Genomic DNA, 12,276 nt, shown 5'->3' on the forward strand with positions numbered 1-12,276 from the left:
GGGGACCCAGGGAAGGGTGACAATGCACCCACAGCCTGAGGGCTCCACTGGGTTCCACGCACCTGAGCCGCTCAGCTCAGGGCCCGGTGGGCAGCCTGGCGGGAGCTTTTCCTGTCACCCAGCTCAGCCGTCACCAGCGGCCAACGTGATGGGGGCTGGCAGTGACGGCTGCTGTCTCTCCTGGCCAAAGATCCTCTCTCCTCCCCCAGCCCTAGAGCAGCTTCTTCAGGGCCCTGCGGGGTTCCCTGGGGTCCCAGGGCTCCTCCCCACACCCTGGGTTCCCGGCTCTGCCACCAGGGTGGAAGCTCTGACCTGTGCCCCTATGGCCTTTGCCCATGTGACCCCAACACTGAAGCTGCAGCACACCCCATGTGTCAGTCCGGAGCCTCCGCCTCGCCTCCCTCCCGCCCACGGGGTCCCCAAGGGGCGTCCCCACTGCTCCTCAACGTCCTCTTCTGGCCACCCAGCCAGGTAGGGAGGGGACATCTCTGATCGGCCAGGGCCACCTCTTCCTCCTCCTCCTCCCCCACCACAAGCCAAGGCGAAGGCAACAAGAATTATTTAAAGCAGCCAGCGTCCTCCGGTGAGACAAAGAATCTTTTTGTCATGCAAATGATCACACCTAATTTCCCATTTTGCAGCTCGGGTTTTAAAAATCAGTTTTCGCTGGAACTGAAGCCGCCACCTCCTCCTCCTCCCTGACGCTGTCACAGGCACGCACACTCACACCCGCGCACACTCACACCCATGCACACTCTGCACTTTGGAGTGCAGGGAGCCCGAGGGCCCAGTGTCCTCCGCACACACCTGCTGGCACCTCTCCCTCCGCCCGCCCGGGACCCCCTGTCTCCCTCTCCCTCCAAAGCCACTTCTGGCCTCTTCGGTGACAGCAGCTTCTCCCATGAGCCCCCCGACCTGCTTTCCTCTCCTGCAGAATCCCACCCTGGGCCCCACCAACTGGTTCACTCAGAGGAAGGAAAAAGCAGGCCCAGAGAGGGGCTGTGACTTGCTGGGGTCACACAGCGGGTCAGAAGGGCATGGAGGTCCTAGAACTTGGACCCAGAACCTGTTTTGCATGCGTAGGGCTGCCCAGCACCTGTCCCCGGGCTGTGCGTTTCTGTTACAGCTGCCAAACTGGGTGGCCAGCAGCAGGGTCAGCCCAGAGGGCTGTGGGGACGTGGCTGGCTGTCCTGGCTTGTGCAGGACAATGAACAGGCTCAGCCAGGAGTCTCATGGGGGGCCGGGCCCCTCATTCCTGCTCACCTACCAGAGACACATCTGGCACCCACCACGGCCGATACCCCCCTCCATGGCATGGGCCCTGGAGGTGGCCCCACCCGCTGACCCAGCTCTTCAGCGGGGCGCCATAGGGGGTATCGGAAGCAGACACCGGGCCAGCGGCCACAGGGCCACTCCCCGCCCACGGAGGCACAGCAACTCACGTTCCATCCTCGTTGCTCCGGTAGAACACCAAGAAGGGGTCAGACTTTCCGAAAAAGTCCTTCTTGTCCAGCTTGTTGGCACAGAACTGCATGGTGGCCACGTCCTGGCAGAGAAGGGAGGGGAAAGGACCTGTGAGGTGGGGGGAACAGGAGCAGCAGGGACCCCAGGGAGCCTGAGGCCCCAGGCAGCACCGTGATCACCAGGGCAGTGCCACCCTGAACTGCAGGACCCTCCTGCCTCGGCCTCCCAAGTACTGAAATGGCTCATAGCCACCTGGACAAGGGCGCTGACAGTCCTGATCCCAGTACTGGTTTACTGAGTGGCTCCAAAGGGTGAAAGGTGACCCAAGCCCACTCTGCCAGTCCTGAGGCCCCCCCTACCACACACACTGGTGTGGTTTTGGCTGAAGATCCATCTGTTCCCACCGGGGCCGGGGCCCTGCTCACAGCCAGGAGCCCACACAGCGGGGCAGCTTCCCTCCTTCACCAAACAGAGCCACATCCGGCACCCCAGCCCAGGCTGCTGCACCCCCTCGGACCCCAGAGCTGCCAGGCCTGGTGTGGGTGGCAGGGCCCCAGCCCTCAGTGTCCGCACCCCCTGGGTGCACCATGGTCTCTGGGCACGGGGCACAGATGCCCCCGTCCTCTCCATCCATCCCCACGTGCTATGAAATGAATTGGGGCCACCTGCCCAGCACGGGCTCTGTGCCGAGTCCCTGGGCCTGGGCTGCTCTCCACCCGCCCTCCACACCACTGTCCTCTTATGGGGGTGACCCACAGCCCAGGGAGGACCTGATGGCAGCCGAAGGACACAGACCACCCACAGGCTGAGCCGGGTGTGGTGGCACAGTGGTGAGTGTGCCCGCCGAAGCCCCTTCCTCACTAGCTGTGTGACCTAGAGTAAGTTTCTCACCCTCTCTGGGCTGTTTTCTTGTCTGTAAAACGAGGCCCAGCACACCCACCTCACAGGGTGAGGATAAAACACGTTGATGGAGGGGCCGATGCTGGGGGAGGCCTGTGGAGCGCTGACATAGGCAGTGCCACCCGCCCTTCCCCTTCCTCCGCCCAGCCCACATCCTGCCCCCTCCGACTGGTTGGGTGAGACGGTGCCCTTCATCACATTTAGCCCTCAAAACAACCAGGGAAGAGGGATCTGGGTCCCTCATGGTGGGGATCTGATTTTTGAGTCTTGCTCTCCGCTGGCTCACAGCTCAGTGCCCACCAGCTGGAGCAAACCCAGGGTGAGGCCAGGGCTGGGGGCTTCCGGGGGCTCAGGCGCCATAGTCTTGGGGGAGCAGGGACTTCTCGGGGGGCCGCAGCACTCAGAGGCCGTGTGGCTTCTGCATCGCTGCCCTGTTCCCCACCTGACAGGAGCCTGCCGAGGTCTCTGGAGGCCGAGCTCTGTGCCATCCACCCTCCTCCTGGCTGAGGCAGCCTCACAGCCAGGACAGCAGGGGCCCCGGGACAGCAGGGGAGTTCTGAGGCCAGGGCCAGCCCTGCCCGGCAAGGAGCAGAACTCTGAGGGCCAGGGCAGCACCTCAGGGCCAGTCACACCTGACCCAGGCACCTACTCTGCCAGGCCCAGGACCACCTGGCAGGACCCCAGCACTGCTACCTACCCGCCCTCTTCGGTGAGGTCAGACAGGAATCCCAGTAGCCCCGAGCCTGCTGGGAATGTCCCAGGGGATGGCATAGACTAAGTCCTGGTCTACGGTGCCCACGTGAGACACCGCAGCTGGGAGCAGAGGGGTTGCCAGGGCAGAATGCTACCCACTACTGCGTTGAACCACGTGCAATTGCTAATCATCAACTGAAACCAGCGATAAGCCTGGCACGGTGGTGCACGTTTATAAACCCAGCACTTGGGAGGCTGAGGCAGGAGGATCCCTTGTTCAGATCCAACCTGTAATACACAGTGAGGCTCTGCTTCAAATAAACAAAACAAAAACACAATATAAACCAGGTGTGGTGGCTCACGCCTGTAATCCCAGCACTCGGGAGGCTAAGGCAGGAGGATCGAGACCAGCCTGGGCTACAAAGTGAGCTCAAGGCCAGCCTGAACTGCACAGAGAGACCCTGCCTCAAAAAGACAAAAAAAAATAATAATAATAATAATAATAATAGGGCTCTATCTAATGTGTGGCAGCTACTATAATTTATATCTATAATTCATTTACTCTCCCCAACAACCCCATGAGGCAGAACTGTTTTTTGTTTTTGTTTTTTTGGTAACGGAGATCACATTCATGACCTCTCACTTGCCAAGCAGGCACTTGTGCCACTGAGCTAAACCCCTGGCCCCAGGTACTGTTATTATTCTCATTTTACTTATTTTTATTTTGATTTGTAGATACCAGGAATCGAACTCAGGACCTTGTGCTTGTCAGACAGGCACTGCACCACTGAGTGACATCCCTGGCCCTGTTATTCCCACTTTAAAGGACAGAAAACTGAAGCACAGAAAGAAGCCACACAGCCAGGGAGCAGGGAAGGAAATGGAACCAGACTGTCTGGCTCCAAAGAGGAGTCACTGCGATTCTAAAAGCGAGCCCCAGAATCATGAGGGTGAGTTTAATGATGTTCTACAGCGTTCGCCGGAGAAGGCAGAGAAGTGTGAAATCCATTTAGAAAGGCCTCCGTGCAAGCCGGCTGAAATTAAAGTAAGATGGAATAAAAACCCAGGCTCTGCAATTCAGCTAACCGGAAAAACCCACTCCACTCCCTGCCGATGGCAGGGCAGTGAGGCTCCCGAAGGGCTGGGGTCTCAGCACCCCGGACCTGCACCCCCAAAATGACCGAGACCCTGGGCCACGCCGCTGTCACTGCTGCACCATGGTAGAACCCACGGGGACCGGAGAGACCTTCGGACAGGTGACCAGGCCGTCACCCTGGCGGGTGCCCACCTCCATACCAGGGCCTCGGCTGGGGCTGTGCTTCTGGTTTTGCCTGCAGCGCTGGGTGGAGCCCAGGCCCCCACTGCTGTGCCGGGCGAGGCTGTACCGGCACCCTGGCCCAGGCCTGGGGGTGGCCTGAGCCACATGGACAGCCCCAACCCTGTCTCTGTCACTTGTGGTCACTCAACAGCTCAGACCCTTGCTGCCGGAAAGCAGGTGGGGCAGGAGTGACAGGGAGGACAGAGGTGGCTGGGGCGCCCAGGAACGGTGCCAGGGGCCCTCGAGGGGTGCTCCAGGCACGTGGGATGCTGTCCGTGTGGTCCCCGAAGCCTCGAGGGAAGCAGCCGCGGGGATGATAAAGCTCCCCTGATCTATAATTCCCTGCAGTTTCTGCTTTTCCCCCGTCTTAGCTCTTCTGAGACAGCAGGTTGCTCCGCGGGCATCTCCCCTCCTCCGGGGGCCTCCGCCCACCCCTGCTGCCGAAGCCCCCGTGGCCGGTGGGGTCAGGGCCAGGAGGGGCTGCGGACTGGGGACAAGGCAGCAAGACCAGGAGAGGAGGACGGGCAGGGGCGGCTCTCACTGGGGCCCTGCTGGCCTCCAGGGTCAGGAGGATGCAAACTGAGGGGCCTCCCGGTGCCAGCAAGCCAGACACACATTCTAATGTGATATTTTGAAAAAATTAAAATCAGTGCTTTTGTAAACCCCATGATAAGCAAAATAGCAAATGTTCAAATAAAGATCTTTCTAAACCAATGAGACAAAGAAGGCACAGAGGCGTCAGGTCATCTGCCCAGGGTCACACAGCCAGCGAACAGCCAGACTTGGAACGGATCCAGAGGCCAGGTTCTGTCCCCGCTTCCCCCAGTACTGGGAAGTGAATCCAGGCTTTGCACTGAGCTAATCCCTGGCTCTTCTGATCACTCTGAGACAGGGTCTCATGAAGTTACCCTGGCTGGCCTCAAACTGCTTCCGGCCTCAGCCTCCCGAGCTGTGGGGATGACAGGAGGGCGCCACTGTGCCCGACCAGAGCCCTGGCTCATGGTCACAGGCCCCGCCACTCACCAGCCACCCCCTTGAGGCACTTTCCCACAGAGTGGGACTGCAGGGACCTTTACCGTCTTCTCTGTAAAATCTGATGGGTTTCCTAAATTTTCTGGACTCAGCACATTGTGCTTTTTATCAGAAAAGAAAGAGAAGCTATCAACTAAAAAGAAAAGAAATTCTTTGCCACTATCCTGAATCCGGCACCCAACAAGGCCACCAGAAGCTGGGATGATCTGGGAACAGGACTTGGGGGGGCAGGGACCCAGGCTGGAAGAGACTCCGGGGAGCCCAGGATGTCCCCGCCTCCAAGCTGGGCTCCTTCAAGCCCTGACACTGGCCACTTCACAAATCCCCTGGGTGACCGCTGCAGTCAGACTGTCCTGGGTGCCTTGAGGACCAAGACCCAAACAACCCAGGCTGCTGCTGTCCTCCACTGGCTGCGATCTCAGGGTGGCCACCCTCCCTGCCGCTCCCCATGCCCAAGCTATGGCACCTGTGGCAGCTCACAAGGGCCAAGGCGCGGGTGGAGGCTGAAGATGTTCCCTGCCGGATTGTTTACATTTTCCTGCAGAGATCAACCCATCACGGCCCATCTGGACCAGACAGGAGGGACAGACGGCCGTTAGACACATGTTTTCTGAGACCGTCTAACAACACGTGAAAACACAGGCTAGAAAACTAGATACCCAGCCAGCAGCACACCTGTAAACCCGACACTCTGGGAGGCTGAGGCAGGAGGATCGAAAGTTTTGAGCCCAGCTTGAGCGGCTGAGTAACTCAGCGAGATACTGCTTCAGAATAAAAATTTAGAAATTAAATAAAAAAGACTCAGAGTGGCAACAAAAAGAAACAGGAAAAGAAAATATATCCTTAATACCACATTATACCAATTAAAACAAAAAATACACAATATACACCCAGAAAAAGCCTCAGGAAATACATTAAAATGTCAGGAGCAATTACCTCTGGGTGATTTCCTTTGTCTTTTTTTCTTCTTCTTCCTTTGTTTCCCTCTTGGTGCCGAGGTCAGCCCCAGGGCCCCACACATGTGGGTAAGAGCTCTGGCACCGCGCGGCACCCCCAGCTGCCGACTTTCCTGATCTTTCTGTTTTTCTGTCTGTTCCAATTTATCCACAATGAACATGCTAATTTTTTTTTTTTTTTAGCACCAGGAGAAATGTTTTTGTTTGCTTTCCTTTTTTTTTTAAACCACAGAGATTATTTCTGACTAAAAAATTATAGACTAAGCTTTAAAAAGCCGCTGTCTGAATGCTGGGTATTCATTGTGCCGGATGTTCCTACCCGGTTCCAGCCACAACACGGAGCTCCCCCTGTACGACGCTGTCTACCTCAGTCTCAGGGAAGCTTCCCACCCCCACTTTGCACTAACCTCTTTCTCCCATCTCACTCCCGCTCCTCACTCAGCCTCCCAAAGAGAGCTGGCTCTCCCCACAGCTGCCTGCTCCAAGGGTCCACGTGGCCCAAACTCTCCCCATCCTCACCTGCAGCCTCACCTGTCTCCTCAGCAGCCATCATCACTCCCTGACCCCAGGGCCTTTGCACACGCTGTTATCCCTCCCTAAACCCAGTGTAGCTAGCTGCAAGGACTCCTTCTCCCCTCGGTATTTGGATATGGAGTAGCTGTGAGTATTCCTTCAGGGAGAAAGTGTGTTAGAAAATAGGGGGTATGAAAAGAAGGCAGGTGCACCAGGGGTGAGGACCACAACTGGAAAGGGACCCTGACTGGCATTTCTGCCCTGAATGCTAAATGGGAAGCTCAGTCAAGATGTACAGTAAACAGGGGACAACTAGAGGGTCACAGCCCCCAGGGGAACCTGTGCAGTGAGCCCCTCAGAGGCAAGGCCATCAGCACCACCACCCCTGGGGGCCACCTAGGAGGCAGGATGTCTTGGACCAGAGCCAGGCAGGTCTGGGTGCCTGGCAGGATGCAGGAGCCAAGGAGTCCGGGCTCTCTCTGCAACCCGAAAGCTGTGCTGCCTCTGAGGGCCCCCTCTGAGGGCCACCAAACCCCACAGAGCCCGCTAGGCCCACAAATGTCCCACACAATGCAAAGCGGGCTCCCCGCTGAGGCTCTGGGGTCCTGGTCCTCTTAGGGTGCAGCATACACTCTGCATCTTAACAGGCCGCTCACACACACACCCCCCCCCCAGCCCCCAGCTCTAAGCCAGAACCCAGTGAGAGCACAGCGGCGTGGTGGCCCACGCCTGGCATCCCAGTACTCGGGAGGCTGAGGCAGGAGGATCACCACAAGTTCGGGTCAACCTGAACTGCACAGCGAGACTCTGTCTCCAAAAACCTCACACACACACACACACACACACACACACACACACACACACACGAGAGAGAGAGAGAGAGAGAGAGAGAGAGAGAGAGAGAGAGAGAGCGCGTAAATACGAGGCTCTGAGCACGGAAGGATCTGGAAAAGTCAGCAGCACTGCCGGCCTCAACAGACTCCTGAAACTCGGTGCTTAATGAAAACAAGGGAACCAAGCGGGCTGCAGAGGCGCCCCTGGAAGGGCCCCCCGCCGCCGGTGGTCGCTCATCCTCGCCACCCACGCGGGCCTGTGGATGCCGGGGCCGCGCTCACGCGGGCAGGAAGCCCCGCGCCGCGCCCCGCCCTCTTCCTTTGATCCCCGACTGAATGCAGAGCGGGAGAGGAGCTGCGCTCCGATGTAATTACTTTAATTCAGCCAGATGCCGGGAAGTCAGCTCTGCTCCTCGCAAGGATTCTAAGGAAAGACAGCTCAGCAGGAGGAGAGGCGCTGACAGCCTGGGGGGGACCCCTGGCGCGGGAAGAGCTTAAAAGGGGGAGCTGCAGCATCCCGGGGTGCAGCGAGGGGGGGCAGAGCTCTCAGACTGCACCGGCCCTGGAATGGGGGACCAGCCGGGGATACTGTCCCGGCCTCCGGGATGTTCATCCTAAACCGGGAGGTGGCTGGGAGCCTGGAGAGAAACTGTCCGGGGCACCTGTGACCTTGTCACCTGCTGCCACCTCTGATCTTGTGTCCTGCCCGCCACAGCTCAGCTCCCACCAAGGAAGGAACCTGAGCTCAGTGCTGGGACGGCGCCCCCACCCCCACCCCGTCATGACAGTCATGCGGTTCTCTGGCAGAGCCTTGGGGGACGTGGGAGTCTCTGTTATTACCCACGGCTGAGCATTTGGGGACAGATCCCTCGAGGAACACCTCCCTGCCGAGAGCCCTACACTGCCAGCACATGCTGCCAGGTCACTGCACCACCCAGCCTTCCAAATCTATTTTCTGCCTTTCTTCTTTCTTGCTGTTGCTGAGACAGGGTCTTGCTGTGCAGTTCAGGCTGGCCTTGACCCCACATGTAGCCCATGTTGACCTCGAACTCCCAGTGATCCTCCTGCCTCAGCTCCAGAGTGATGGGATGGCAGGCGTGTGCCAACAGGCCCAGCTGAAATTCCAGTTTCTTTAGCCTATTTATTTTTGCAGTTCATTAACTTCAGCCCCTTCACATCGAGCTACGTCCTCTGCACTTCAAACCAATTTTCTTTCTAAGTTTTGAGTCAGGTTCCTACTAAGTCACTATATTGCCCACACTGGGCTCACACTTGCAGTCCCCTGCCTCAGCCTCAGAGGGCTAGGATCACGGGGTGCAGCCTCACGGCCAGCTCTGCTTCTGAATGCCCTGTTCTTCCAAGAAGCCAGATATCAGAGATATCAGAGGTTTAAACTGTGTAAGACGCGACTCCTCTTCTTATTAAAGAAACTGTGCTCTAGAAAATTTGTTTATTTTTCAGGAAGCATGTTACTAATGCTAACCTATCACACGTCAACTGCTGTCATTTTAAATGAACACATAACCTCAGATCGCTCTGCGGTGTGGTGAGTGCCAGCAGGGGCTGATGGGGTGGCAGCGCCCACCTGGAAAGATCCAAAAGTCTCCTTTCTCCTCCTCACCATCCCAGCCCCAGGACATCTCAGGCTGAGCCTCGGCCTGGCACCTGCCCCTGTGCCTCGGTCCCATGCCCTCCCCTCCTGGGGTTCCCGATGGACCTGAGAGGCCCTCAAGCCGGGCAGTTTGGGGGATACGCCCTGATTTTAGAATCAAGCTGACCTGGGTCGGAACCATTATGGTCCTGGAAGAGGTGACTCGGCCTCTCTAGCGGGCAGTACAGAGCGCCGGGCTTGTCACTGGGAGGAGTGGGGGGAGTTATGTGACCTGTCCCTGGACAGGTAATCAGCGTCATTACCGGGGCTCACCATCATCACAGGCCATCGGGAGCCCGAGCCCTTCCTGTGTGCTCAGCGGCCCTGGGGTCCCCACCTCCTCCTCACCACAGTCTCAGGAAAGGCAGAAGCTGGGTTTGCCTGGGCCTTCGGACTCCAGCTGTCAGCGTGAGCACACATACGCACGTGCACACACGCACACACAAGCTTTCTCCCTCCACTCTACCCCAGAGATAACAGTTAAGAATGACAACCAGGTTCAAGCACCAGGCCCGAGAGGCTCCTGCATCCCCGGGGCTGGTGCCAAGGCAGTCTGGGCTTAAGGACACACAGGGACAGTCAGAGGCACTGGCACAAGGGCTGTGTTCACGTCTCCTTGGCCTCCGGCTGCTCTGGTGTAACCGGATTCCCGGCCAGCTGGGTCACACTCCCGGGACCCTGCGTGCCCTCGGGTCCCTTTGCAGGGAAGGGTTACTGGGAAACCACCCTGGCCCCTGGCCCACGCCCTCCAGGTCTACCCTGCGGTCCCCCTGCCACTCACCCGACAGTTGCTGAGCTCCTCGGCCGACAGGATGATGGTGCCACATTTCTTCCCCGGGACACCACTGGAGGACAAGAGCAGAGCATGGAGGGCAGGCCAAGCCAGAGCCCTGCGGTCTCCAGGAAGCGGCCTCCCACCCAGCCAGCTGCTCTGCCCCAGGACCCCAGGGAGGACCGCACCTCGAGAGCCCAGAGCCACAGCAGGGCGGCCTCTGTGCCCCTGCCTGGGCCTCAGGGGCTGCCCCACCCCTGTACCCAGAGCCCTGGGGCAGCGGGGCCTGCAGCGGAGCCCTGGAACCCTGAAAGCCTCCAGACTCACCCGGAAGCCTCCGGACCAGCGGTTCTCAAACCTTCCATCCAAAGACCACTTCTGTGGGCAAAAGACCTTGTGGGCCGGCCACCCTCCCCGCCCCGCTGATCCAGGGCCCCAGGTCCCTAAACACTCCAGCCCCGCTGCTGTGACACTGCAGGGGAAAGAGGCCTAGCAGCGGCACCTCCCTGGGCCCCGCCGGCGGTCTCCCTAGGGGTGACTGAGCCTGGCCCTGCAGAGGATCCCCGCTCAGTTCCAGCTGGGGGACCCCGCCACCTCGTCCCCTCATCAGGTGGGCCTTCCCCCACGCTGATCACCAAGTCACCCCACTCTGGGGCCAAGCCGGGTTGTGGAGAGGGACCCAGGGGAGTCAGGGGTCACTAGGAGGGAGAAGAGGTTAAAGCATTAGGCTGGGGCAGCCGTGTGATGCGGGCTCATCACCACACGTGGCCCACACAAGCATGACACCCAGAGCCCACAGCCTGCCGCCTGGGGAACACGCTTTGTGAACACTGATGCGAGGCTGGGGGGAGGGGCGGGGGGGGCAGGGCAGGGCCCCATCTGGAGCCTCTCCTGGCTGAAGCGGTGCCCCAGGACGAAGCCCTCCCGCCCTGGCCCCTACGCCATGGTAGTAAAGACGGACTGGGGGGCCAGGCAGAGACTCCTCGACAGCAGCCTCCTCCGCCCCGAGTCTCTCCATCTGTTCCTCGCCACCGCAGAGTCCTCCTTCTATTTCTGAACTTTCTCTCCCTCCTTCTCCAGCCCAGCCTGCTCCCACCCACCGCCCGCCACTGGCCTTCCTTCCTGAGCCGTCTCCTCCCTGGCTGATGCCCCACCAGGCCTGAGTAAATGGAAACTGGAGGGCCTGTCCCCATCCCAGCAGGCCCCCCCACAGTCCACAGGCAAGCCAGAGGGAGGCAGCCAGGGCAGGTGACAGGCAGGGGACAGGTAGGGACAGGCGGGCTGCACACACACAAAGCAGCCCGAGCACACTAGCAGTGCTGTGGGCAGTGTGCGGGGACTTGCCAGCCTGCTGAGGCAGGAGGAGGCTGCATCAGCCGGGTACAAAGAAGGCAGGGGAAGGGGTCCCTCTCCTCTTCCTCCAAGTCCCAGGGCTCCTAGGGCCCTGGATGCTCCAGCCTGGGCTGCCTCTTGACCAGGGCCCGGACTTGGCCACTCTTGGTGGAGCTGGCTGGGTGTCAAAAGACACCAGGGCCAGAGACAGCTGTGACCTACCCGTTGGATACGGCTGGCATGGGTTTGCCCGTCCTGGAGTTCAGGCTGAAGGCTCCTATGCTGTGGATAGAGGAAGAGAGAGGGCTGGCTGTGAGCGCAGGACGGGGCTAGTGGCTAGTGGCCAGGGCACCTGCCGGGCAAGAGAAGTGCACTGGGGACAGAACAGGACCGGAAGCTACAGCCTGGGGGCGGGAAGGGGGCTTTCCCAGGCTATGTGATTCCAGAGGTTCTCAAAGTGGGGTCTCCAGACCAGAAGCATCAACACCCCCCAGAAACATGTGTTCTCAGCCTCCACCACACCCACCCCGGGCAGAGGCCCTGGGGGTGCATCTGCCCCTGCAGGCCCTTCTGCCTCCTGCAGAGACAGAACCACGACTCAAGTGCCGGGCTGTGGGAAGACAAGGCTGCTGACTGACCTGGGATCCCCTGACAGCACAAGCTGCGCCCCCACCCCCAGCAGATTCACGCTGCAGTCCGGTCCTCGATACCTCAGAATGAGGTTTAATCATGCCAGCAGCTAAACTCAGAACAGAACCTCTGGGCGGTAAAAGGGCCACCTCCTCCAGCCTCAGTCCCAGCTCCTGGTGCCC

The 12,276-nt window shown here is 59.4% G+C and overlaps 1 protein-coding gene across 4 annotated transcripts in view; it reads right to left on the reverse strand.

Annotated features, from left to right (window-relative positions):
* Window positions 1-12,276, reverse strand: part of Cpne5 (copine 5) — a 60,877-nt gene that overhangs the window by 21,261 nt on the left and 27,340 nt on the right. For 2 of the 4 annotated variants that reach the window (XM_023566608.2, XM_063238946.1), the window contains exons 7-10: window positions 11,687-11,746; window positions 10,460-10,510; window positions 10,142-10,205; window positions 1,443-1,546 (exon numbers count right to left, since the gene is read on the reverse strand). In XM_023566608.2, coding sequence (XP_023422376.2) covers window positions 1,443-1,546; window positions 10,142-10,205; window positions 10,460-10,510; window positions 11,687-11,746 — 279 coding nt within the window. The remainder of the gene's footprint in view (window positions 1-1,442; window positions 1,547-10,141; window positions 10,206-10,459; window positions 10,511-11,686; window positions 11,747-12,276) is intronic. The other 2 variants (XM_063238945.1, XM_023566609.2) reach the window with 2 other exon arrangements.

This window comes from Cavia porcellus, unplaced genomic scaffold, assembly GCF_034190915.1.
Source record: "Cavia porcellus strain 051 isolate PalLab524CR breed Dunkin Hartley unplaced genomic scaffold, mCavPor4.1 scaffold_28, whole genome shotgun sequence".
In the NCBI taxonomy this organism is placed as follows: Eukaryota; Metazoa; Chordata; class Mammalia; order Rodentia; family Caviidae; genus Cavia; species Cavia porcellus.